Source organism: Rosa chinensis, chromosome 6, assembly GCF_002994745.2.
Source record: "Rosa chinensis cultivar Old Blush chromosome 6, RchiOBHm-V2, whole genome shotgun sequence".
In the NCBI taxonomy this organism is placed as follows: domain Eukaryota; kingdom Viridiplantae; phylum Streptophyta; class Magnoliopsida; order Rosales; family Rosaceae; genus Rosa; species Rosa chinensis.
In genome coordinates, this window is record NC_037093.1 from 12,698,421 (window position 1) to 12,722,036 (window position 23,616).

General features: G+C 37.9%; 1 protein-coding gene, 1 long non-coding RNA gene and 1 pseudogene across 2 annotated transcripts; 2 read left to right on the top strand and 1 right to left on the bottom strand.

The window, feature by feature from the left end:
- Positions 1-1,403: 1,403 nt before the first annotated feature.
- Positions 1,404-2,515, top strand: LOC112172212 (annotated as a pseudogene).
- Positions 2,516-10,275: 7,760 nt separating this feature from the next.
- On the top strand, positions 10,276-14,732 carry LOC112168939. Its single transcript, XR_005801202.1, has 3 exons — positions 10,276-10,454; positions 13,944-14,051; positions 14,144-14,732. It is a non-coding gene; the product is annotated as an uncharacterized LOC112168939 (long non-coding RNA).
- Positions 14,733-17,459: 2,727 nt separating this feature from the next.
- Positions 17,460-20,252, bottom strand: LOC112174832 (abscisic acid 8'-hydroxylase 4). Its single transcript, XM_024312649.2, has 9 exons — positions 19,963-20,252; positions 19,534-19,864; positions 19,219-19,368; positions 18,865-19,113; positions 18,679-18,768; positions 18,508-18,586; positions 18,296-18,402; positions 18,041-18,159; positions 17,460-17,885 (listed from the first exon to the last, which is right to left on the bottom strand). The coding sequence occupies exons 1-9, from the start codon at positions 20,163-20,165 to the stop codon at positions 17,783-17,785; spliced, it is 1,431 nt and encodes a 476-aa protein (XP_024168417.1). The 5' UTR covers positions 20,166-20,252; the 3' UTR covers positions 17,460-17,782.
- Between the last annotated feature and the right edge of the window lie 3,364 nt (positions 20,253-23,616).

Below are 23,616 nucleotides of genomic sequence, written 5' to 3' on the forward strand. Positions count from 1 at the left end.
AAACTCATCGTTACAGGGTTGTGATGGTTCAGTTACTGTAGACTGTCAAAATTCCCCAAACCATACTGAGGCTAGCTGCTGTATTTAGATCTTGAATGCCCCCACTTGCTTCAATCCCACAACAATGTTTAGGGATGTGATTTTTAGTAACTCATAGTTACAGGGTTGTGATGGTTCAGTTGGTGTAGACTCAGTCAAAATTTCCCAAACCCCCAAACCAACCAAAAAAGACAAAAGAAAAATAAAGACAAAAAGAAAAAAAGTCTAAGAATTTTATGAAAGCACATTTAGACTCTCTCTCTCTCTCTCATCACAAAAGGATACTATTGCCACACATTTCTCGGTCACTCTGTACATTCCTCTGTTATGAACAAATACTACAAAAAGTAGTTCTCTTAATTAACTGACATGTCTATTTGCTCTTCATTGATGATATTAAGTAGATAGTAGTCATAGTACTCATCTATCGTTGTCCCCTCATTCTATTCACTTTTGGATTGCCCGAAATTGATCTGAGTAAACTTTTTGTACGTTATGAAACTCAGAGATATGTTCTTGGCAAGTGTGGCAAAATTAAGTTCCTCATTTCCAGTGCAGCTTATAAAAGTCTTCACATTCCAAAATTACTACCATAGATGATTAGCTCAGACTATCATATAAGTTGTAAGCGGATTGAACATCAAGGTTGAAGGAAATATGTTCAAAATGGAATGTTCATTTGGTCATATGACAGAGTGACCTCACTTGTACGCTAGGATCTAGTCATCTACCATAATGCCATATGAGATCAATGACCCTTATCAAGCTAGCTCACAACATTTTTTAAACGCATAGTTTATACTTTGTAAATGAGTAAATTCTAAAGTTAGAATTGAGTATTCTCAAACACAATATAAGTTTTACCGCATAGTGTTCTCTTAAAACCAAAAAGGGAGCAAACCGGTGGGTTTGATTTGGTTTGGGACTGCAGCAAATCTCTTGGTATTTTATTTCCACTTCTACCCAGCTTTGTGCCTCCCTTGCCCTGCAGGAGTTCACTGCAGGCAACATGAGCTTCCAACATCATTTTTTTTTATCTTTTTGTCAAGGATGATTAGGAAAGAATTTTGCGCCTTAACTGCTTAGTATTTCTTATATAATGATTATAATCTTCAATTCAACTAAGAAATAGTGATGTGCTTCCAATTTAATTAACCTTCTCATCACCATATATAACCAACAGCATAGATATGGAGAGTGCCAGCCACCAGAATGCCAATGCAAGACTCGGGAAGTCAGTACAAATTAATCTTTAATTCCATCGTTTTCAATTTTCTGTAGTCGAAGTTCAATTCATTAGTGTCTTTTTAAACTTTCATCAAATAATCTTATAGGCAGCCTCGGCACATACTAATAAGGATCCTATGAAGTTCTCTGTCTCACCTGTTGTGCGTGTTGCTGTTCAGTGCAAGGTTGCTTCAGATCTTCCCAAGCTTGTTGAAGGTCTCAAACGTCTGGCAAAGTCTGATCCTATGGTTGTCTGTTCTATTGAGGAGTCTGGAGAGCACATTATTGCCGGTGCTGGTGAACTCCACCTTGAGATCTGTTTGAAGGATCTTCAGGATGATTTTATGGGTGGAGCTGAAATTGTAAAATCTGACCCTGTTGTGTCCTTCCGTGAGACTGTCCTTGAGAAGTCTGTCCGTACAGTGATGAGCAAATCCCCCAACAAGCATAACCGTCTGTACATGGAAGCACGCCCATTGGAAGAAGGTCTTGCAGAGGCCATTGATGATGGCCGTATTGGTCCAAGGGATGATCCTAAAATTCGTTCCAAGATCTTGGCTGAGGAATTTGGTTGGGACAAGGATCTTGCTAAGAAAATCTGGTGTTTTGGCCCTGAGACAACTGGTCCTAATATGGTGGTTGACATGTGTAAGGGAGTTCAGTACCTTAATGAAATCAAGGACTGTTGTTGCTGGGTTCCAGTGGGCTTCAAAGGAAGGTGCATTGGCTGAAGAAAACATGAGGGGTATTTGCTTTGAAGTCTGTGATGTTGTTCTTCATGCTGATGCTATTCACAGAGGAGGTGGTCAGGTCATTCCAACCGCCAGGAGGGTTATCTATGCTTCTCAGCTTACAGCCAAGCCAAGGCTCCTTGAACCCGTATATCTTGTTGAAATTCAAGCCCCTGAGGGTGCTCTTGGAGGTATCTACAGTGTTCTCAATCAGAAGCGTGGACATGTTTTCGAAGAAATTCAGAGGCCTGGTACCCCACTGTACAACATCAACGCATACCTGCCTGTTGTTGAATCTTTCGGGTTCTCTGGTCAGTTGAGGGCTTCCACTTCAGGACAGGCTTTCCCCCAGTGTGTGTTTGATCATTGGGAGATGATGTCTTCTGATCCGTTGGAGGCTGGTTCCCAGGCATCTCAGCTGGTTCAAGACATCCGTAAGAGGAAGGGTTTGAAGGAGCAAATGACCCCGCTTTCTGACTTTGAGGACAAGCTCTAAACCTTTTCTATGATGATATTGCTGGCATTGCACGGATTCATGTTTTCTCTCATCGGAGTCTTAGGCGGCCACCTCCAACTCAAGTTTCCAGATGTGTCTACAAATGCGACCGCCTACGGCACTGTGATGATGGGCCTCTTCATTATTGAGACATGCCTTTACATCGTCTCCTTAGTTGTGATGGGAATCCTAGCTGCTCGCAATAATACAGAGTTCGTAGATTTGATGAACAATATTTCCCTCTTTCTTGGAAGTCTGTCCGTGATTATAGAGTTTCTCGTCCTTTTTTCGACTTTCGGATGGATTGCACTCTTCTTCTGGAGCATCTGTCTTTTATGCTTCGTGAGTAAGTATTACAAGTCGCTGAAAAAACTCTACTAACGTGCAGTTGCACATCTTGTTCGAGACTTTGGAGAATTGAAACAGAACCTGGTTGATTTGAATCCCCGCTTGATGGACAGTAATGCAATTGCAGCACTTGGTCGTGCCTATCAGACATTGAAGGACCTGAATCACCTGATCATCAGGAATAAGCGGATTACAGGATATGAAGCCCAGAACCACACCACTGAGGTACCTGTTCAATTTCTACACTGCCACGTACTCTTGGTACAGTAAACAGAATCTGGACATCTTATTCTGCGATTGAAGGCTTTTGTTGTAATAATTTTGACAACTTCTCAATCTTACTCTGCTGGATTGTGTTTGTAATGTACTAATTTTGATTTGGGATTTGTGGCTTAAAACAGAGACATCACTTTCGCAGAAAAGAGTTCCAGCAATACTATTTGATTCTGTTAATTGTCGCATTATGATTACAATAGCTCAAGGGAAGACGGTAATTTTCGATTGAGAACAGTTCTATAGGGGCTCTGATACAACTGATTTTAGTAAACCTGAGAGCGCGAATTGAAATTTAAGACAAAGTTCTAGGGGTGAATTTCCCTTGAAGCCTATAGATATATAGCTTTTGCTGTAGCAGCCACTAGGTGATAGGTCCTGCTACATCATCTCAGATCCCAAAAACTCAAACCCAACTCTTGTAAACCTGAATCTTCTCCCAGCTTGTATGAACTCATAAAGAAGAAACTCTATGCCGGCTTAGCCATCTATATTATTCATTAAAAAAATTGGCTTATAATATCCAACATGCTCATTCGGCGTATTTCCCAGTCAATTCGGAATTGCGGCGTATGTCCACCTGAATTCGGCGAATTTCTCATTCGGGGAATCTGCATGTGGATAGGATTAGCATCGTGTTCGGAGTTCTTGCGTTAATTGTCTTCCTCTTCATCGGTAGCTTTTGGATTGATTGCCCTCCTCTTCTTCGGTAGCATCTGTTTTCTTTGCGTTAAAAAAGGAGAAGCTGATTGTCATCAATGGCTGCTTCAAGGAAACGAGTGCAGTTGCAGCACTTCCTGAAAACAGAGACGTGAGTTGGCGGGAAATATCGGGAGCACCATGTTTTGAGTTTTGCAACCGGACCGAGCCGACCGGGCCCAATCAAGCATTAACGGCCTGTTATGACGAATCGGCCCACTACCAAAATTTCATGCCAATCCTTAAATAAATAATATATATATATATATAAAATAATAATAATAAAGAAAAACTTTCTTAATTTCATTATTTTTAGGAAAATTGGTCTGTTACCTGAATTATTGCTCATTTTAAATTTCGGTATCTCACGTTTTGATAATTTCAGCTGTCAATTAATAAAACAATTTAATAATCTGGTCCCATTTTTATTTATTTATAAAACAATTTAATAAGGTGGGCTTGGACTAGAAGTGTCGTGGAAAATAGGGAATCAAAATCATGATAGGGAAATTTTACAGTTTTAGGCTAACGTTTTCTTTGGGCCGGGCTGCCCCAAAATTTCAAGTTCACTGTAGCTAGTTTGAAAGTCAAAGTTTCACTACTTAATGCTTATGCATTGAAGGAACATTCTAGTAAAGTTTAAAACAGTGTTTTATCTTGTTTTAAATGTTAAAAAGAAGTTACTTCTGCACTTATAATCAATTCAGGATTTTTTTTTCAGGGTATCAAATCCCCTCTTGTAGCTTGGGATCAAGCTTGCCTCCCCAAAGTTATGGAAGGTTTAGGATTAGACCTGCTAATTGGTTTAACAGAGCTGCTTTAGCTAAGCTTGTTTGGAAAATTCTTACTGATCCTCAAAATTGGTGGGTAAACTAGTTATTTTCAAATACTTGAGAAACTCTCACTTGTTCACAGTGAATAACAAGGCTTCAAATTCTTTAGCTAAATGTATCTTAGATGCTAGACCTTTAGTTATGGAAGGTATAAGATGAATTGTAGGTAATAGTGAGTGTGAGGGAATTCTTTCTTGGACTTTTAATTGGGTTTTACCTTTTCCTCTTTACTTATTGATTCCTTAACAAGATAGACATCGTTCAGATTTGAATTTTAAGGTCTCTTCTTTTATCCAGAATTGCTAATGGAATAAGAAAGCTTTACTTTTAGTTCTTCCTGTTGATATAGTTCTTCAAATTTTAGCTGTTCCTATTCCTTTTAATCCTATGTCAAATGAGTTCATTTAGGGTCCTTCAAGTTCTGGTAAGTTCCCTATTAAAACTGCTTCTTGGTTAATTTCTCAAGCAGCTCGTGCTCATTCTAAATCTAAATTTTTGAATAAAATTTGGAATTTAAATATACCCTCCAGAATTTAAGATTTTTGCTTAGACCCTTTTGCGAAATAAGTTGAAGACAAGAGACAATCTCTGTCAGGACCCACCTCGGAATTACCCTCCTAACTCCAAGATGGACCTGCGGGGCCCACTTTTCGGAAAAATTCGACAGAACTTCCCCTAAAAGTGGACAACCCTAAACCTGCTGAAAACACTTCTAAGTATAGTAATTTCTATGCTTGAAGCCACCCTGCTTCCAAGCAACAATCCGCAACTTTCCAAGTATAAACATCGTACTACACAAACATAACCATTTATATAAATTACAACTCAGCAAATTAAATCTCTCGACTTCCTCCAATATTATACAACTCCCATACACACATAATTATACAAATGTATAAATCCACCTTTTTTAAGTCATCAGAGCAATATAAAGAACACACTCGAAATATAATACATAGAGTAGGTTAACAAATAACCTACTAAGGATAGATGGCAAAGGTGGTGCTAGCCTCCACTCCTAAGCCGGTCAGCAACGCTGCGATCTGGGCAATTGAAACCAAAGGGCCCAGGGGGAAAGTACATAAAAACGTTAGCGTGAGTGGACCAAAATAAATAAGTATAAAGGAATAAAAGTTTATACTTTCCCACAAATTTACATTATAAAATCTCGATGCCTGCAATATTTATAAAACGTAATTCTTTATATCCAAAACTCGTGAAAAACATACCGGCCCCGCTGGTTAAAAGAAATCGGACTAGCCCCGCTAGTCAAGTAATGATAAAATATGGGGAAGAAATTTCACCATACAAAAGAAGGGAGCCTCCCAGGCTCGGGTCGGAGTGTCCCACACTCTGGAGCATCCCATGCTCTGCTCTTACTCACCCACAAACACACAGTAAGTAGGGAGGAGTACTAATAGGCTAGCTAGCAATAAATATGACGACCCAGGTATGGTGGGTAAAAACTATTAAAATCCAATAAATCCTTAAGGCTTCCCTATGTCCCACGAATAAAGAAAACGCGGGTGCGATTCCCAACCATATCCGGAAATTCTAGTAAAAAGTCATATAAACCAACAGCGTGTCCCACACGCTAAAAGGATAAATAGATTATCAATAAAGCATTCCCAATGCCAAAATCGTAGGTCGATAAGTAAACATGGAGGTTTACTCCAACAAAACTCAATTTGCCAATAAAGTCTCAAATCGACGAATATAAATATAATATAATATAAATAGTATAAATCCGAAAATCACCTCGAAAACAATTCATCGACAATCAACATCAATTATGAATTCGAATCCGAGCATAGCAACTTGGTAACCGAAACTTACAAGTGGTATAAATCAATATTTATTTCATGACAATCATTATCAAAAGCAAAACCACGGGATAATTTGCAATCAAACTTATATGCTCGGAAAATAATATGTTAAATAAATAAATCATGCTTTAATAAATAAATGCATGCATCACTTATTTGAAAACGAAAGTCCACTCACAGTGTACGGCTAAGCCTGCCGTCGATCCGAACCCTCCTCGAGGGAATCCTCCTCACGTCCTGTACAATATAACGTCCGTAAACCTTAATTACTGGATGGAAAACTAAATTACGATAATTAAAACCAAACCCTAACATCATCTTTATTTGCCCAAAATCTCCCAATCTTCTTCACTAGTATTATTCCCTTAAGGTATGGGCTTTAGGGCCGAATCAAGGAAATCCGATAGATGGATTTCTCATAATTCACTTAACAATTTCATCATTGATCAACATCAAAATCCATAATCACTCTTCTCCAATTTTATCCCAAAACTGCAATCATGGAACTAAAAGTATAATTGACTAATTATATCAACAACAGAAGTCAAATTCCGGCCAAAACACAGTCTCACGCGCCACCTACAGTGGCGGCGCGTGGCACCCACGCGCCGGTACCAACCTCCACCACCGGCTACCAAATTTCATATACAGCAACTACTCAACACACTGATTAAACTTCTCAACTACAACATTCCCAAATTATACCTGTAAATGGTCGAATTCAACCGGCGAAATTAACCCAGAAAATCGAGAACCCTAGATTTTCAATTCTGCCTCTACACTTCAAATCTTGATTCGAGGCTAGGGGCGAAATGATCTCCGTGGAAAACCGAGCCTTCGACGGCAAAATGGTGACCGGAGGTGGTCGGAATCGCCGGAAATCAGCAAAAATGGCTAACTGCCACCGTAGCTTCCTCCGCTCCAAATCGAGCTTCTCCGGCCAAATCACCGTAATATACCTCCACAGACGTGACAAGGGGAAGAAACCGAGCTTGGGGGTGGCCGGATTACATCCTGGGACGGCCGGAGGAGGAAGAAATCAAAGGGGAAAGAATCGGGCCGAAAGGGAGGAAGGGTCGTGGAGAGAGAGAAGAGAGAGTTACCCGGCTAGGTAGATGGAAATCTACCAACAGTAATTTTCATATATATATAACTTACCATGAACAGTAAATTCTACATTTTTAGCCATAACTCTCACATACTAAGCCCAATTTTTACGTACCACATATGCACGCGCTCGGTTTAACGTCCCCTACAACTTTCATGAAGAACATTTTCTCAAATTTTGACCCGAACAAAAAGTCAACTTTTAGGGCCACTAAAATATCAATAAAGATTCAAAATTGAAAGTATCCAACAATTATCGTCCAAATAATGAGTAAATCGTTAATTCTAGGTTCGGGACGTAACAATCTCTCTCTGTATAACCATAACATAACCTCGGTCTACTTGTCCTTTTTGCCTTACTGGCCTTGACCATTTATTTATAGTTTTATACACTATGAGTTTGCTCATTTGGTTTGGCGTTTGTCTAATTCCTTGCCTTCTCCTTTATTGTGGAATGGTTCTTTTCTGTCTTGGTTAGAATCTCTATTCCACAATCCAAATTTTACTATAGATTCTATTGCTCAAGTCCTAGTTATCTCTTGGTCTATTTGGCATACAAGAAATCAGGTTGTCTTTCAACAGTTAGCTCTTCCCCTTCTCAATCATTTTTTGGGGTTGCTACGTACTTTGGGAGCTAACTATTGTAAGGCTAATCCAAAAATATTTCATTCTAAGGTTTCTAAGTATTTTAAGATAAAATGGAATCCTTCAAATCATGATCGGATAAAGATTAACTTTGATGGTTATGTTAAGTAGGATACAGCTTCTATTGATTTTGTTTTTAGAAATTGCGAAGGTCAACCTGTTTTTGCTACTGCTAAAAGACTTGACCCTTCTTCATTTCTTGTTGTTGAAGCAACTACTCTGAGAGATGCCCTACATCTTGATCAGTTCTATAATTATCATAACATTTGGGTGGAAGGTGACTCTAAACTTCTCATTGATTGTGTCTAACGCAAAGCTGTTGTTCCTTGAAGAATCAAGTCCTTGGTTGAAGATATTTGGAAGTTTGCTTATTCTTTCTCTTTCATTAGATTTAGGATATCTTTCATGAAACTAATTTTGTAGCTGATAAACTTGCAAATTTTTATCTTCAAGATTGATTTTCTGCAGTTTGGCATAATTGCCTTTCCTTGTCTGTGTCACAAGCGTTTTAGTTGGATCAACTGGGTAGGGAGAGGGAAATAGCTAGAGGTTTTGTTTGTAGTTGTGTTTTATGCTTTGGTTTCTGTCATAAAAAAAATTAGGATTAAATTCAGTTTACCCCCCTAAGGTTTGGGGGTAATTTCATGTTAGTCCCTGTCCTTTCAATTTAATCAGTTTACCCCCCAAGCTTTCCAATTTGAGTCAGCCGTGTCCAATTTCTACTATTCCGTCCAATTTGGACCGTTAAGTCTGACTTTTGAAGGCTAAAATGGTCAGTTCAAAACAGAAAAAAAAAGAAAAATTTTTATTTCATTTAATTTTTTTTTTCCATCTTTTTTTTTTTAGATAAATTTTGTCTTCAACCTATACACCACAAGTTATAATAGGTTTATAAAAACAAAAAGATACTCTAGGTGGTTGAAAGTCTCTCGTTGATCTACGATATTTATGATATATCTACGATAAAGAGAAGAATTTTAGGATATATCCCCAATAAAGTGAAGAAATGTCTGTGTAAAATTATTTTTTACAGATATTTACAGATAAAGTGTAAAATCATGAAGAAATATCTGTGTAAAATCATTTTTTACAAATATTTATAGATAAAGTGTAAAATTATTTTTTACAGATAAAGTGTAAAAGCATGAAGAAATATCTGTGTAAAATCATTTTTTACAGATATTTATAGATAAAGTGTAAAATCATTTTTTACATATATTTCTTCACTTTCTTGGAGATATCTCCTAAAATTCTTTACTTTATTGGGGATATCTCCTAAAATTCTTCATTTTATCGGAGATATATCACAAATATCGTAGATTAGCGAGCGGCTTTCAACCACCTAGAGTATCTTTTTATTCTTATAGACCTATTATAACTTGTGGTGTATAAGTTGAAGACAAAATTTATATAAAAAAATAAAAGATGAAAAAACAGAAGAAAAAAATATTAAAAAGAGAAAAAAAATTCCTTTTTTTTTGGTCTTGAAATGACCATTTTAGCACTCAAAAGTCAGACTTAATGTCCAAATTGGATGAAATGGACACGGTTGAGGAGAATTGACAAGTTTGGGGGGTAAACTGATTAAATTGAAAGGACAAGGACTAACATAAAATTACCCCCAAACCTCAGGGGGGTAAACTGAATTAATCCAAAAAATTATGAGAAATGTGTTTTATCAATGACCGAAAGATAGTAGATTGCGAGAATCGGGTACACTTGAATTGGTTGGGTTGTTCGTTTTCTGTTTACTATTTTAGACTTCATCTTTCAAGGTTCCTAATGTAACGTAGTGTTATATTTTAGAGGTTATGCTTATTATGCAATGAAAAATTTTGGATTGCCCTCAATAATATTGACATTTTCGTTACATATTCCTACAGTCTTGCTCTCCTAAAACATAATTTTAAGTGGCTATAAAGGACAAATGCATCTCATTTACATGTATTAAAGTTAAGAGCTAAAATAAAGTAAATATTGTGTATTTATATTCAGCTGTAGATTCATTCTTAGTAATTCTTAACTTTTTACCTCCTCCATTTTAACATTTATCTCTGCTCCACCCCCCCTTCAAAACTCAAATGCTCTCTCTCTCTCTCTAGGTTCTCTACTCTGCGATGGCCGACGAGATTAATCAGTTTCCGGCCTCACCCAAGTTTTTCACTGATTGGGTTTCGACTGCTTTGAGCAGTTCAGAGAGTTGGTTGATGATACCTGGATTCCAGACAATGTAAGGATGCATTGTGTTGATTCGTTCTTGTTTTGCTTCTGACTTTTTTTATTGACTGCAATGCCTGTGGAAGAATAAATTTGTTTTTTTTTTTTTTTCGAATAGAGAATAAATGTGTAATTTGATTGCTTTGGTTTGGTCCTTTACTATTCTTTGTTTCCCAACATTAAATTAACAAAAAAGATTTGTGTGCAGTGGTTTTCTTAGTTTTCCCAGAACTCATTTGTGGCAATACACACATGCACTCATTTATATACAATCACACATGCCGACATTGTTAATAAAACTAGTGTTTCGTATAGAAAACATGCAGAGAGAAACACCATATATATGTATATATGCAGGCCATATCACTTGAATCATTGTTGCATTCCTATTTACGTTGAGGTTTGGTATAGATCATGTTGGTGTTAGAAAGTTTGGCTTATGTTTACCTGCTACCTACCTATCAAGAAAGTTGTTATTACCCACTTGAGATTTACTGGCTGCAATCTGATCATTGCCTCTGCAAACTGAAACAGTATTCATTCTAGAATAAGTGTAGCATTTAGTATTAGGATTATGCATTTGGTAATTAGTTGCAAGAATTGATATCACGATTGCTAGCAAACATTGTTGTTTTTTCTTCAAATTTCCATGGCTTATGCTTGGTTCTCATTACTTTTCCGTCCAAGATTATTGTTTAAAGTCCAACAGACCAGAAAATTTACAATTCAAAATAACACTTTCAATATGAATAGGTTTGATCGTCTTTGATCAACTGAGGGGGGTTGATCATGGTTCACAAAGCGTCCTAAGGGTTTTATGAAACCCTGGTCATTCTACTCATACCATCAAACTGCTATCCTTTTGTCAAGATCCAATATGAAGTGCTACAGTCATGCTCCCCTCGCATCTGCCATACATGCCACAATAGCAGCAAAAGCTTCTTCTTTGTGGTCATTTGGCATTCAAGTTTAACACCAATTAGATGCCAAAGACTCCTTCTATGTATAGTGCTGAAAGCCTGAAAGTTTGATAGTGCTTCATCATAGGTCGATTCCTTTCAATATTAGTGCTAGCCTTGGGGATGGTCTGATATATGTGGGCAACGTACATGATTCTACATCAAAGGAGTTGTTTAGGATTTATCCTAGAAAGAGCTATCTAAGATGTGAGAGATGTGGATTCATTAATTACTTGGTAGTTGGTATGTCATTATAGGAAGTTATACTTGTACCACTCCACCTCAGAGCAAAGACTTTCAAGTTTTCAAACGAGAGCCTAATAATGGTCCTCGTTGTTGATCTAGGTGATCTTATATTGTCAAGACCAGCAGATTCTTCATCCAACTGCCATAGTCCTCAAAAGAAATTGCATCTAGCTATTTTGCTTTTAGACGGTCCATGTTTAGCATCATCATTGAGTGGGCATGACCTAGGTGTACGTGTTTTCCTTGACAAGACAGATGATCAAACCTTATATTCAGCTCAAGGATCATTCTTCTATCAAATAAAAGTATAAAACACCAGACCTGTTTAGTTCATGCCAAATCTTGTGTAGCTTAATTTATTTTTCCAAATGCATTTATATCTGTTTGCACACATTATCTTCTTTTGTTTGGTTCCTTCCCTGAAAAATGAGATTTTTGCCTGGCTTTCTTTCGGCTTAACTCTTTAGAAGGCTGCTGTGAACATGGCCATTGGTCATATCTTATGACATTTTCTTGAGAGCGCTGTATCTAAATCTCATACTACTAAATTAGTCAGTTTGGTTAAGTATTTAGGAACCCAAAAGAATGATGTCAATGACACTTTCTTATGTCAATGACACTTTCTTACTTGAAAGGCTAAAGAATGATGTCAATGACGCTTTCTTACTTGAAAGGCTAAAGAAAGAAATATTATTTAGAGGGTACAACCGCAAAACAGAAGGCATATCAACTAACCAGGTTAGATATTTTCCCACTACTACTACCAATTGTACCATCATGCAGTGCAATTTCAGCTTGTTACTATCTTTAGCTATGGAAGCAAGTGTTTGTTCATTTAGTTTGCCATCTGTTATGAAGTCTGTGTTAAGAAAAAGTGAAAAGATAGTCCTTCATACGAATCAAACAGGTTAGGTGTCGTCTATTGATTCTAAAAACAAGCCTCATTATTACAGAACTTTGATGCAAGCTCTTACAGTTTGTTTTTGGTTACACCTATATATCCTACATTGACTTGACTTGAGGTAATTTACCCTTTCTACCCTTAACATCCCCCCTCAAGCTGATGGGAGGAAAAAACTAACATCAGATTGCAACAGTAAAGAGATTATTGGCTCGGAGAAGTTTCTTTATTTTCTTATGTTTTATGAACATGTAGGAGAAGACCAAATTTTTTACTTAGCCATTTTGAAGGTTTCAACATCCTATAAAGTAGATTCCATTTCAAGATTTTCCTGAGTAATTCTAATTATAGAGAAACATAGACCACAAAATATTTACAGATGAAGCATAGACTGGTGTCAAGGTTTTGTCTGGCATGCTATAGATTTTACTCGGAAGAACCTGCTATATACAGAATGCAATTTTTAGTAAGTTAAAGATTAGCAATTTGTTTTAGGTCAAAAATACTTCTTATCTAAATACTTTTTGTTAAGAAACATATATATTCCATGCATTCTGTGTTGAATTGTGTGTTTTTACCTGAAATTTTACGTCTTAAAGACATGCTGATCGTCAATGTGATAATAAGATAGGGATCAAAATATTTTCATGCATGCTGTCTTCACGTTCTTGTTTCTACCTGAAAAAGTAAAACTAATAGTAAATTTCATCTAGGACATAGTAAGATTGGGTGCATGGTCATTAGTTGGGGATCATTGACAACCCTGGCTCTGCAGATTCCACTTTTATTACCAGAGTGTATTGTGTTTATTCAGGGACTGAAGCTTTATGTTCCCTAATGAAATCTCACTTTTTTTTTCCCGAAATTCATACTTTATATATTCATGCCTCTTTTGAGTTGAGGTCTGAGATTGGTAGAGAATGGACTCAATCTCTTTATGACTAGGAGAATACGCGTCAAATGCTTAATTACAAGCCAAGTCCAATTCTGGAATATCTACTTTCTAGTCATTATTGAGGTGTCAGTGCGCTACAAGCTTCATGATCCCTCTATGTAGTAAGGTTGTTTCTGAACACCGTTTCATCTGACTGAAATTGAGTTCTATTTACAGAAAGACGATATTTCTAACAATACTTGATAATAATGACACATTGAAACAGGCTATGTGCAGATGATCTGAATCTAGAATGTTCATGATTCCTTTAATGGATCACGTAACTGAATTGCGTGACTTTTGCCTTCTTAAGTGTCCGATTAACACATAAATTGTTTGAATTGTCTTCATCATATGATATGTGTCAAAAATAATCATCATCATTATCACTAATTGCTATGATAATATGTCTTGATGGTCGTATATTATGACTAATGAAAACGGCATTGATTCAATGTACAGAACTACAGATTACTAGAATAAAATTCCTCATCATTATTGCTGGCATGGAAGTATCTTGTAGGACCATGCAAGTGGTATGCAATGCACAGTGAAATCTTAATTGATCCCGTAAGTTATATCGTTGTCTCATTTCTTTTTATTATAAATTGAAGGCAATAAGGTTGTTCTTTAACTACTGTTCAGTGTTCATCCTATAGCAGCTACATTTTCTTGATAATGCTCTATTCATGAATGATGTGGATGGTGCCATGTGAATATCTGGTACAATTGTGGTGTTATTTGTAGCGACGGTGAGACGATTACGTCGTTTCTGATGTGGGAAAATGATGTGATGATCTATTGTCATTTTCCCTGTTCCACCACTGGTACTTAAGCTTTGTAATAGACAAGCACATTCCAGTAGTCGTGTCAACCTTACAAATTTCTGGTGGGGGGTTGATTTTAATTAGAATGCCTGTTCTTGCTTTGCTTTCCCTTTTACGTGCATTGTGCTACCGACATATTGTTTATAAATTAATGCTTAGCTAGTAGTACAGAAAATGCTTGTAGGTTTGCATGACTGATACCAGAGCCATCAAACACATCTTTTACGCCTTTCGATCAGTTGTCCTTCTGGTGCCTGGCATAATGAACGAAACCACAAGTTTTCTGTACTAGTGAATTTGATAGGCTTTGCTGAATACACTATGCCAGTCACGCAATTGGTGTTAGTTTGACCCTGTATGACAGAATTGGAAGCATGCACAGATGGGGTCGGTGAAGTTGAAGCCTTGAAGCGCATAAATTGGTTAGACCCTCCAGACATTTATGCTTCTTGGTCATTCCCTGTTGGGATGCCCTACTGTAGGGCTAGGCCAGTTATTGTTTTATCCTCTAAACAAATATCAAACTTGGGCTACCGTCAAACACACAATGGCTTCAGAACTTGTAAGCAATTAGGTAGTCGAAGTGGTCCGCTGGGACACTACCTTGATCCTATACATTAACCAATCACTCTCAATCTTTCTGCCAATCAACGGCATCTCTGGTATTCAATTGGCCAAGAAATTTGCTACATGTGGCACTTTTGTGGCCACAGCTAATGACCATCTTGTGAAGCAATATGCAAGTTCCCATCAAGGGAACAATTCATGGTTCCGCTAATCTCCCCATTCCTCAACAGCTCAACTAGTATAAACCACGGGTTAAGAACTTTCTTATTAATGGGAATACATACGTAAGTACATACTAGACATGTATAGTCCAGAAAGATTATCGCAAGCAATGTTGGGCAAAGTTGGCGTACGGAAAATAGTAAAAGCTGGAAATGAAAAGTAAATTTTCTTTCTTTTGTCATGGTAGGAAAGTTACTAGATGAACCCTCTTCAACAACCCCTACCCAAGCTACCAAAGTCAAAGGCTGAGCTAAAATGCCAGTGAAGATCATGGGAAGCAGTGTGATCCAAAGAAGCAAGTGCCTCTGCAACAAAGTTGGCCTCACTAGAGAACATAATAGACTGAAACCTTTTGAGCAAATGTTGAGGTAGCCTACAATTAATCATCTTGTCCCCATTTAATTATAGATTATTTGCTGTCCTTAAAAATAATAAGAGTAATCTTAATATTAATGTTTGTGCTTATTAACAAACCTTTTCCTGCAGGCTTGCTCATCTAATGGACAGTTTTTAAGGGACTGTGAGTGACAAGTGAACTGACGTCTGAAAATAAATGCACAGTTTTAAATTGTTATAATTTTTGCTTTTATATTTAGGGGCCGTGACCACTTACCCAATTTTAACCAAAAAATTGTCCACTTGCTCCACTAAGAGTTTTTTGACCCCATTTACCCAATCTAACTTCTACTGACATAATTACCCTCATTTTAATCTCTCTTTTTTGACCCCATTTACCCAATCTAACTTCTACTGACATAATTACCCTCATTTTAATCTCTCTCTCTCTCTCTCTCTCTCTCTCTCTCTCTCTCTCTCTCTCTCTCTCTCTCTCTCTCTCTCTCTCTCTCTCTCTCTCACTGAACTCCGTCGCGCTCGACGAATCCGGCGACCCAGACCGCAACGACTTCTCTCTCACTCTCTCTCTCTCACTGATGCTCAACCCAGGCCTCCGGCGACCCAGGCTTCCGACGAATCAGATCGTCGATCTTCCAGTGCCACTGGAGCATCTCCCCTGGTTGTACATGTCCAGGTCCATCGGGTTGTCAGAGACCCGAACCGTCGGGACAAACTTTTTCTAGGCTGCCCTAAAGCAGCAAACCAAGGGCGGGTAGTCGTACAGGAAATCGATGCCGTCGTCGTAATCTTTGTGCTCCGAATCTTCAGATTCGGGGTCTAGTTCTATCAGGCCATTTTTCAATCTTGGCTTTTTTGGAGCGCTGGGTTTTCTTTGGTGGGGTCTTTTTCCGGCCACAGCGACCGGGCTTCTTGGGTTCTTCAATGCTCTCATTATCTTCACCGGAAGCTCTGAGTGGGTTCAACTTGTGAGGTTTGAAAGGTTTAAGCTTGAAGAAATGCTGGTTCACGGTTATACTCTAAGGTGCTCTCAGGACGAATCTCGGTGAACGTAAAATCACCGAGCAAAGCCTTAATCAGCTTCTTGCAATTTCAGACGTTGTGATTATCTATTTGGGTTAATTGGATATGTAAACTTGACTTGTATTGATCGGAATTATGTTTATTGGAGGGGAGTAATATAATTATTGGGGGGCAGTAGACACGTTATTGGCCCCCAGTAGACTTTGATACGAGGGACATGGATCACTATAGTGTGGTGTTTTGATAAGTTACATGTTGTTTTAATGTGTATTAAAGTCAAATTATCTGTGAATCCTATAAAGAGGTGCATTTTTGGTGGTCTATTGGGAGGCAGTAGAGACATTGGACTTTGTATTGGGGGGCAATAATATGATTATTGGGAGCCAATAATATGATTATAAATTGATCAATTGTGCCTGTAGTGTATTCATTTTGGTTTTGGGAGTTCATACAATTCACTGGACGGCAATAATATGATTTTTGGGAGGCAATAATATGATTATTGGGGGGCAATAATATGATTACTGGGGGGCAATAATATGGTTACTGGATATTATTAGTGACCCGTCGCCGGATTCCGGTCACCGGTCGTCGGATTCCGGTCACCCTTCGCCGGATTCAGATCACCGGTCGTCGGATTCCTGCCACTGGTCACCGGAGGCCGGCAAGGTGGAGGATGACTTCTCCCTCTAAGTGAAAAAGAAGGAGAGGGCAAAAAAGTCTCAAAAAAAATAAAAAAGAATTAATTGGGTAAAGAGGAAATAATCCCTTAGAGTGTTTTGGGTAAATGGGATTAAAAAACAGTTGGTGGAGCAAGTGAGCAATTTTTAGCCTAAAATCGGGTAAATGATCATTTCCCCTTATATTTAATACATATGGTTGAGATGGATTGTCCCTCACAGTCTCTTAAAAAATGTCCCTTAGGTGAGCAGACCTTTCTTTTCCTTTATGATAGTATGGATGATAGTGAATGATATCACTTATATACTTTAAAAGGTGTCAACTCCAACATATTTTATTTTAAATACTGAAAATTTTAATAGCTTACAGTAATAGGAAGAATTATATCACTAAGCTTACATTAGAGTGATTTGAAAACTTTAACTCCTCAATCATTACCTGGGATAATCCTAAAATTCTCCTTAAAAATTACAAGGGCTAGATCATTATTTAGTAGGGATAATTCTAGAGAGAACGAAAACCCCATCTAAAAAACAATAGGGCTGAAGAATGGGTACTTCTAGCATCTAGAAGGGGGAAATGAATAAGGTGGGGAAGGCATATGTAACTAGTGGTCCAGAAATCTTGTTAGGGATTAACTTGTTCTTTCACAAATCTGGCTGGTAGTCCATGCTGAGGAACTGGAAATGGGCCATACTGAATCCCTTTTTGTGATCCCACTACTTCCCACCTGTAAACACAAACCATAAAAAGAAAAATGAACAACTGAGCCCCTTCTAATTTTTCTTTTTCGTGGTCACCTTTTTTGATAAAAAAGAATTCAGTCTTGTGTTAGAAGTTGTGATGGACATAGTGATTAAGTGATGTTTGTTTCTGGTATTGTACCTGAAATTAGTCACAAGATGATGGATCAAAATGAGCATCTCCAGTTTGGCTAGCTCATTTCCAGGACAAGCATGTACTCCTTTCCCAAATGGTATGAAAGTATAAGCCTTTGGAGCAGCCTATATCACCCACAACCAGAAAAACAAAATATTAGGAATATAACATGAGATCCTGACCCAAAAAAAAAAGAAGGCAGCTGATATGATTGTCTCTGCTTCAAACAAATACACTGTTTCTATGAAATGCAGTACCAACCTCAAACCTAGATGGATCAAAATTTTGAGGACCAGGGAATAATTCAGGATTGTGATGTATGTTCCTAAACAACGGCATCACCTTCCAACCCTTTGGTATGAGATATCCTGCATAATTTTTTTTTTTTTTTTGATAAATATTGATCAAACATATTGGAATAAACCCTTTTGAATGCTCCCTAGAAGACACAGAAATTGAGTTTGAGCACTCACCTTTGTATTCTACATCAACCACAGCTTCCCTAAATGCGAAAGAAATAATACTTGCCATCCTCAAGCTCTCTAATATAACCTGAAAAGTTGTAGATGTTCAGCTGTCAATATAAATGTTTAGCTGTTTTAGATTTTAACCACATGAATAGTTGTTCTTTGAGTTGTGCTTACTCTATGTGTAAGTGGCATATTTCTGATTTGTGCCCAAGTCAATGGCCTCTTATACCCATCATTTGCATCATATATTGCCTTCTGCTCGGCCTGCAATATAGAACAGCTTAGTATATAGAATATATATGCTAGTCTTTCACATGCATAATTTGCATGAAAGCTTTGAACTTCTAGTGGGATTCTTACCTTCACAGCTTCAAGAATGTTTTGGTTGTCATGGAGGTACTTGAGAATCCATGTTAAAACACTGGCTGTAGTGTCTTGGGCAGCAAACAGTACTCCAATGATGTTATCGGAAATTTGATCCTCAGTTAAGTTTTGCCCCTTTTCATTTTGAAAATTCAGCAGATCACCCAAGAGATCTTTCTGCAGTATTTTCTTTTCCTTCCTCTCACAAATTATCTGCCTCAGAATCTGACTAAGCCTTTTCCTCGCCTTTGATGATTAACAAGAAAGATGACGAAACAGAAGTTACTGTCAGATAAAAATCCCTTTACACGTATACTACATACATATAAGGATAGAGTTGATGTAGCTTACCAAGAGAGCTTTCTGATATGCAGTGCCTGGTATATTTGTTGGAAACGAATTGTAACCCGCGTCTACGATGTGGTAGCTCTCCTTGAGCTTCTCTCTATAACTATCATCCAGCCGGCCAAAAATGGCAAGAAAACCGACATCAAACACGAACTGCAGACGACAATGAAAGGACAGATACATCAGAACCATGAGTGGCACAGCCAAGATAAGCCAAGAGCAAACACATAAGCCAAACGACATTAGCATACGTGTTGGTGCAAAAGACTAGGTAAACTCGTGTAATTAATCAAATATGGTGGTCCAAATTTCATGTACCTTCTTCATTTCATGATAGGTGTTGATGACAGTTCCGGCTGCAGCCCATGATTCCAAGGCAGAAATGGCTAAGGTTTCAATGTCAGGAACCAGTTTCTGCATAGTGTTGGGGTTTGGAGACAGAGAGCTCTGAATGAGTTTCCTAAGGCTGCTGTGGTAATCTCCCTGGTGAAAGAACAAAGCAGAAGGGCCAATCAGCTTCTCCTTGCTTTTCGGGTATGTGGGCTTGAAGAGGTGAGCATGAGTCACCAGCACAAACTTTGTGGCCTCAGGGCTTGCCAACATGACACAAGGACAGCCAAGTATGTGGGTTTTGAATATCTCTCCATACCTGATGAACAAGTAAACCAGAACAAGTTGGATCAAATCCATGCAATATGCGATAGAAACATGAATTTTGGATTCAGAGGTTGCTAATTGATTAGAAACCTTTTCTGCTTTGTGGCAAAGAATTTGTTTGGGTCCATAGAGTACATTTGTAGAGTCTCTCCTATGCAAGGCCATCCCATTGATCCTGGGGGAAGCTTAGCTTTATGCATAGATTTTCTCTTTTGTTTCTTTATGCAGCGGAATAAGAACAGAGTTGAGAGAAATATACATATGAAAATCAAAGTAGAAGCACTTTTCTCCATAAAAATGTAGCACCTATCTCTCTCTCTCTGTTAATTCTATAATGGTCTTTTTGAATTGAAGGTGTCCTTATGGTGTAGAACTGGAAATGATGGAAATTATGAGAAGAGAAGAGGTGGGGTATATATAGGGGAAAAGGGAGTTGCCCTCCAGTAAGAGACAAAATTTGAACTGTGGTTAGGAGGAATTAAATTTGCTAAATGTTTGGAAAGAGATTGCATATTTGTATTTGATTGACACAGTGAACTCATGGTAAATACTAGAAATTGCTCGTGATTTGAATGTTTCGATGTGTTGATTGTGGTTCAGAATTAAGCTCGTAGTGTACTGTTTTAGCTTTCGAGGGGGGAAGCTAGCTCAAAGGATAAGAACATGTCACCTCCGGGAATAGGGGAAGTACCCTCTCAATCAGTAACAAATCTGATAAAGCGTGTCTACATCATATTTCTATGATTTGGTAGTGTTGAATTTGGATAGTTATAGCTAATTCCAGATTAAACTTTCTTGACCCCAAAAAAGTCCAAATTAAACTTTTGAAAGAGAGATCTTTTTCTGTTTTTTGGCCTTAAGAGATAGTATTTAAAGATTTGGGAAAATAGTCTGTACGGTACCTGAACTTTTCCTCCTTATAACTTTTGGTACCTGAACTTCAAAAAATATCACTATGTTACCTCAGGTTCCTTATTCGATTGAGAATTGGTACATATGGTCGTTATCTCCGTTACGGAACTTGCCAGCTGGCAATTTTGATCATAAAATGACAAGTTTACCCTTTATTCTTTTTTTACTTTGTTTTTTCCTTAGATTTTTTTTTTGTGAACGTTTTTTCCTCGGTTCTTCTTCCTTAGTTCCTCTGGTTTTTTTTTTTTTTAATTTTTTTTATTAACTAATCCTCCATCAAATTCATGCCAAACCCAACTCCTCACACCCAGAGACTTTTGTGTCTTCTTCTTCTTCATCTCTGTAAAAGACTCCATCTTTTCTCCTCCCCTAACTAACCCACAATCCAAGACCTATTTCGCCTGCAATGCTTAGAAACCTCCGCCGCCTCTGCTCCCGTCTCCTGTGGCAGTCCCACTGCCAGTCCCGGAACAAAGTCGTCATCAAACGATTCTGGAAAACGAACTCCAAGTCCCAATTCGAGCACGAACCCACTTCCAACGGGTCGTCGTCGGTGACGGTTCACCCGAACGGCCAGCTGGGCGAGTCGGAAACTGAGAAGTCCAGGCCTATTCAGGTCGCCACTTTCAACGCCGCCCTGTTCTCAATGGCGTCGAAGATTCCGACGCCGGAGAAAATCGAGCAAGACAAAAATGGCGTCAAGGTCGTAAAGAACATACATTCCAGAGCCAAATCGGAGAACTAGCTCATTGACAGAATCAACCCCCATGAGGAAAAGAAACAGTTCACCGGAGGCTAAAATCCAAGATGCAGATCAAACAGTTCACCTTAGTTCTCTCTCTCTCTCTGTTCTTCTTTCTTCCTCTTTCTAGATCAAAGATCCAAGATGCAATTTGAGAAACAAAAACAACCCAGAACTAAAATCAATCAAAACCCAGAAACCAAAACACACCACCACATTTCGATTAAATCAATACACAGAAACAAAAGTAATCCCCGTTCCAATTTCATAAAATTTCCAGAAAATCAAATCTAAAAGTTTTGGAATTTTTGTTCTAACTCTTATCATATGATCATCGTGAGTTGCTGCTTTGCTTAGAGTTGAATCATCTGAATCACCAGTTTGATCTTAATCCTCACATATGCCTACAGAAATCCCATTCTCCTTTTTCTTCTCCGGCTCTTCCTCATCGGCCGACATCATAAACCGGTGAACTGGTCAAATCCCATGAACCTTCAACCACTTCTCAACAGAATTGCCACGAAGCTATGAAAGTTGTTCCTTGACGGCTTGACACTGACCCCTTGATGGCACCTCCGATCTCCTCTCCGATGGAACAACTAGACGAACAAAAGGAGTGGCATGTTGGGAAGGCCCTCCTAGATACACGACACACTTTCTCGGCCTCCACTCATCGCCCTGCCCAGACCAGAGAACCCCAAATTGGGTTCTGCATCACAAGTTTCATCAAATCATTTTAACCCAAGTTTGGTTTCGGTGAAGGTCCTAAAGGAAGAAGAAGAGAACGATTTTTTTTTTTTATTATTATTATTGTAGAGAAAGGAAAAAGATATTTAGTAAGAAAAAAAAAAAAGATTTAGACATGAAGGGACGAAAATACCCTTCAAAAATTGACAGTTGGTAAGTTCCGTAACGGAGATAACGACCATATATACCAATCCTCGGTCGGGCAAAGAACCTCAGGTACCGTAGTGATATTTTTTGAAGTTCAGGTACCAAAAGTTATAAGGAGGAAAAACTCAGGTACCGTACGGACCATTTTCCCTAAAGATCTTGATATGTAAAAAATTGGGAAGAGAAAATAGGGTTTTTCTTCCTTCTGAGCACCGTTGTCATCAAGCTAAGCCACCATGCATGGTTGATGAAGTCCCAGCCCGTCTCACAGCATCCGGTGGCGGATGCAGAATGTGCCTTTTAGATTAGGCAAAATGAACACAGAAGAAAATTATCTCACTGTATGAGAATACTAAAAAAAACGATCAACACTTTTTTTTTAATAACACGCTAATAGAGTACTAACGCATTTTCTTTTTTAGTAACACATTGATAGAGTACTTCGAAAATATCACTACTCCATGACAATATGACATGGAACAAAAAACTATTCCTTGTTTGACCAAATTTAAACAATTTTGGTCTAACAATCGAAAACAATATGTTAAAAGTTGTGGACCAATGAAAATAATGTTTATAATAGTTAAAAATCAATAAAATCTGAAAATCTGTAGTTAAGATTCTAATAGGGTAATTATCACAAATGGTACATGAACTTATTTTCTATCTTATTAATGGTACCTAAACTTCAATTTTAATCACAACCAGTACCTGAACTCAACTAGTACCCAAACTTTTTTATTTTAGGGGAAATGCTCATACAACCAAAATTCACCAATATACTTCTCATACACCCCACCAACTTATTTTTATTCCCTTTCACACAAACCTTTTCTCTTTTTCTTCTCATCTACCCATCTTATCTACTTTTATACCATTAGTACCCCTCATTCCTCTCTTTCTCCGATTTTTGCATGTTTATTATTACTATGAATAATTTTTTTTACTTTTGATGAAACGTGTTGGGCCCATCTTGAATTTATTTGTTTAGACTATAATTACAGTTAGACTTCATCCTCCATATTTAAAGGTAAACAGTTAAATTTTTAATATCCATAATCGCACATCTAGAACCTATTTTGTCTAGACTAGATTTACTTGCAAATTGTCAAAGATTCGGTAAAGAATTAACAAAAGAACAAGAAAAGCTGAGAAAGGCAAAAGACTACAGGGCTAGACTTAGTAGAAGAACTCCA

Excerpts from the sequence above, each read along its gene's own strand:
- LOC112174832 (XM_024312649.2), bottom strand. The coding sequence starts at position 20,165 with ATGGAGAAAAGTGCTTCTACTTTGATTTTCATATGTATATTTCTCTCA. Across the intron at positions 19,865-19,962 it reads TTTGCCACAAAGCAGAAAAG|GTATGGAGAGATATTCAAAA; the intron begins GTTTCTAATCAA and ends CTTGTTCATCAG. Across the intron at positions 19,369-19,533 it reads CCTATCATGAAATGAAGAAG|TTCGTGTTTGATGTCGGTTT; the intron begins GTACATGAAATT and ends TGTCGTCTGCAG.